This window comes from Momordica charantia (genome assembly GCF_013281855.1).
Source record: "Momordica charantia cultivar OHB3-1 chromosome 7 unlocalized genomic scaffold, Mcharantia_2.0 BLBB01000007.1, whole genome shotgun sequence".
NCBI lineage: Eukaryota > Viridiplantae > Streptophyta > Magnoliopsida > Cucurbitales > Cucurbitaceae > Momordica > Momordica charantia.
This window is the reverse complement of record NW_028275165.1, coordinates 2768232-2771997: the sequence shown is the minus strand read 5'-3', so window position 1 is coordinate 2771997 and position 3766 is coordinate 2768232. Positions and strand designations below refer to the sequence as shown.

Genomic DNA, 3766 nt, shown 5'->3' with positions numbered 1-3766 from the left:
GTCAAACCTTGGGGTCTATACTTAGCCTTCTATAATGGGCGAACCCGGTCTCCTCGGCAGGGCCGAGGTGGAGCTAGGCAATTCCTTTTATTCAATTCTTCAAACACCAGTAAAGGTCATCCACATGTCCTGGGTATGTTTTACCTCCAAACACCTTTTATTATTTTGTTTCCACTTCGTGTTTGTATACCAATTTAAAAGTATAAAGACTAAATGGTACGTACAGAGTTTTTTAACTAAAAAGTGTCAATTGAAAACGACAAAATTGAGAAGCAATAAGTTTTTATTTGATATTATATAAACATCCAAAAATTACAGCTAATTAACATTTGTACACGGAAGAAAAGAGGGGCTTATTCTGCCAGTCCATGAAGCATCCATAGACCTCACCTGCAGAGGATAAAAAACCAAAAAGACGAAAATCCTAGGCCGCCGGAGTTTCGATTCCTCAGGCGAACCTGCACTCGGGAGGAAGCCCCTGCGGGAACCGCTTGAGATCCGCACAGTAGTTGTAGATCATGAAATACTTCTGGACCCAACGGAGGCGGCGACGACCGAAGGCATCGAGGTCGGCGCTCCGGCGGTCGGAGCCGGCGAACGAGGTCCAAGATCCGGCGGAGGCGGTGGCGGAGGCGTTGAAATTGCGGTAATAGGCGGTGAAGGGAGCTTTGGTCCAGTCGGTTTTGACGAGGCCGCCTCTGGTGGCCCAGTCGTCGGCGTTCCAGAGGCTGGAATAAATCTTCATCGGCTGCCTCGCCGGAAAAGGTACGCCGATCGCCTCCGCGTTCTTGAACACTCTTATCGGATAATTATCCACTGCGAATCTGACCAATAACCAAGCTTTTAAATGTTCCATGCAAATGTTTGAGGCTATAAAAGTCATAGAAATTAAAAAATCATAAAAAATATTTGAATTAATAAATAAACATTCTCATATTTCTAAATAAGAAAAATAATTAATATTTATATTATATATATATATATTAGTGATATTTTGTCGATATTTTTTATATTTTGTCGATTTTTTTTATTATAATAAAAATGTCGATAAAAATATCGATATGTCGATAAATATTTAGAACCATGCCAATAACTTATATATAAAATTAAGTAGGTTTTCTTTTTCCGTAACTTTAACAAAGCTCAATGGATTAAAGTATTATTATGAGCTTAAATCTCACCTCACATGTTTTAAATTAATTAATAAAGATAAAGTTACAAATAAGGGACCGATCTTCTACCCATAAAATTTGATGGTACCTACCTTTTTATTTATAATATGTACTTTATTGTGAAACATGGTATATGTAGCTCTACATGTTAAATAAATTGTGTAGGGTTTTATTAGTAGGAGATGGTTAGAAACGACCCTCCTATTTGTTACTTAAAGTGTACTTTTTTTTACTTTCAAAATGTTTATTTTGGTCCATATATTTTAACGAGTAAAGTGTCGTTCTAAAATTGTGATGGAAATAAATAAGATAAAAATGAAAATAAATGGATCAAAATAGACGTTTTGAAAGTCTACAAACTAAAACGAACAAAAGTTGAAAGCACAAAGACGTTTTGAGTTGAGGGCTTACATAATTTGTTTGGGATTCCAAATGATGGTGTAAGTGTGGAAGTTTTTGGTAGGATCAAACCAAAGGTAGAATTGTTGTTCTCTATTGCCTTTTCCTTGAGTGAACACATTGGTGTGGAGAATGTAAGGGTCACCACTCAAGTTTCCCAAAAACTCAAAGTCAATTTCATCATGGCTTGCCCCTTGAGAAGACAACTGCCAAAAGCATCACAAATTTTCCCATCAATTCAATTTACTATTTTCCCCATCTTCTCCTTTCTTTATTCTTCACCTTTTTTGGACAAAATAATCCCAAAAAGTCACCCATGCCTTGTGAATCAACAGTTTCATCATGCCAATCACATCAATTTCTTGTTATCGATAAACTAAATTGCGTAATTTGGGTTGGATTAATTTGCTTTTTCGTTTTGATTTTAATAATCTTTGTATAGATATTGAAACCTATGGTCTAAAATTGAGTTGGTATAAAGCTCTATGAATTACATGTATTAATTCATATATAGTTCAATTTATTAATGTATATATTCTGGATCAAAAGGTTAGATATATTCGAACATCCACCTGTTGAATGTAATGTTCTAAAAATAGTGTGATTAATCTGTAAATTAAATTTATTTATTTACCATCATAATATCATCGATTTTTTTTTCTTTTTGTTAGTTCAACTAGAGCAATAGAGAATGTAATCTCCAAACTTTTAAACAAACAATGTGTTACGTTTAAACTTTTATTTTGGTTATGTTATCTTACAATTATTTTATTTATATCTTTTATATAATATCTTGTTCAGACTTTAGTTAATAAACTGTGCATACAAAGTTGTGTTTTGAAAAGTATGGTAATTTTGTGAATCTTGTTAACTAAATAGTTGAGATCTAATATAAAAAGAAATACACCTCGAAATACTAAGGAACCTTTTTAGGTTTAAATTTCAGTTATATCTCTAAACTATTAAAATATCTATTGGTTAAATAATTAATAATTACCAACTCAATTAGTTTTAAAAAAAAATTACTTAAGCACTAAGCAGTCTTAGTAAGAGGAATCTAAAAAGGAGAGGAGAGATGAAAAGCAAAATAGTTAAAAATAGACGTTTAAAAAAATAGAAATTAATGAAAACAAGTAGATATAAAACCCAATTAAAAAAAAAGATAATAGTAATAATAATACTTAGCTACGTAGTACTCCTTTTTATGGTGAGACTCATAAAAATTTGATAGTATTTAAGTTTTTTGAAAAATAGAAAAAACGTCTCTCTTTTTTGCATTTTTCTAATTCACGGACGACTAATATCATGAAATGGAATTTGAATTCATTCCATCTTAATTAATCTAATAAGATTAATGAGCCACAGCCATGATGCTGAGAAAAAAGAAGTTGAAAAACTTGACTCTAAAAAGACGAGAACCCCCGTCAATCTACCTCCGACTAAGTAAGTTTAAATTTTCACTTCTAGGTGTCCTCCTCCTATTTTGTAACTTTTGTAAAAGAAGGAAGAAGGGGAACAGTAGAGAAGAGAAGAGGAGAGAGATTACATAGTAGGCGGTGACGGTGCCGGCGGAGTTACCGGCGACGAGCTTGAGCTGCATGTCGATCCGGCCAAAGAGATACTCCTTAGTAGAGCGAAAGCCGGACCCAGAAACCTTGTCCAGCGACAGAGACAGAAGCCGGCCGCCGTTGAAAATCTTGGCTCTCTCCCCTCCCCAGCTGATCTCGAAGTCTTCGTAAAAGCTTCCGGCGTAAACCACGCCGCACAACGCCGCCCACGCCACGGCGAACCACCACATCTTACCGGCGCCGGCACCGGCCCCCATTAATATATATTTTAGTTTTCTTTTATTTTATCAGAGAGATGGAGATTTTGAGGCGGAGAGAGGAATATATATACACGAAATTGAAATGGGATGAGTTATGGGAGAGGCGTGATGGAGAAGGGCAAGAGCGGAAGAGAGAGAGACCCTTCCAAACTTTGGATGGAACATTTTGTTTTTTGAGATTTTATTTTTTTCTTTTCTTTCCTTTCTTTGGGATTCATATTCTTTTGGCTCTTTTTATCTCTTTTTAATTATGATTGAAGTTTAATTTTTAAAAGGAAATACTTTGCTCCTTCGAGATTACGGTCGCTACTGCAGACTCATTAATTTTTAAAGGAAGAAAAAAATAAATTTATTTTTGTTGAGTTAT

The 3766-nt window shown here is 34.8% G+C and overlaps 1 protein-coding gene across 1 annotated transcript; it reads right to left on the bottom strand.

The window, feature by feature from the left end:
- Positions 1-265: 265 nt before the first annotated feature.
- On the bottom strand, positions 266-3562 carry LOC111018540 (xyloglucan endotransglucosylase/hydrolase 2). Its single transcript, XM_022294653.2, has 3 exons — positions 3118-3562; positions 1584-1777; positions 266-824 (listed from the first exon to the last, which is right to left on the bottom strand). Exons 1-3 carry the CDS (start codon positions 3394-3396, stop codon positions 449-451), a joined length of 849 nt encoding a protein of 282 aa, XP_022150345.1. The 5' UTR covers positions 3397-3562; the 3' UTR covers positions 266-448.
- Between the last annotated feature and the right edge of the window lie 204 nt (positions 3563-3766).

What these genes read in the sequence shown, in the direction of transcription:
- LOC111018540 (XM_022294653.2), bottom strand. Translation starts at nt 3,396, where the DNA reads ATGGGGGCCGGTGCCGGCGCCGGTAAGATGTGGTGGTTCGCCGTGGCG. An exon ending in GCACCGTCACCGCCTACTAT is followed by an intron (nt 1,778 to 3,117) that starts GTAATCTCTCTC and finishes TGCTTTTGGCAG; the next exon opens with TTGTCTTCTCAAGGGGCAAG. An exon ending in TGGAATCCCAAACAAATTAT is followed by an intron (nt 825 to 1,583) that starts GTAAGCCCTCAA and finishes GTTATTGGTCAG; the next exon opens with ATTCGCAGTGGATAATTATC.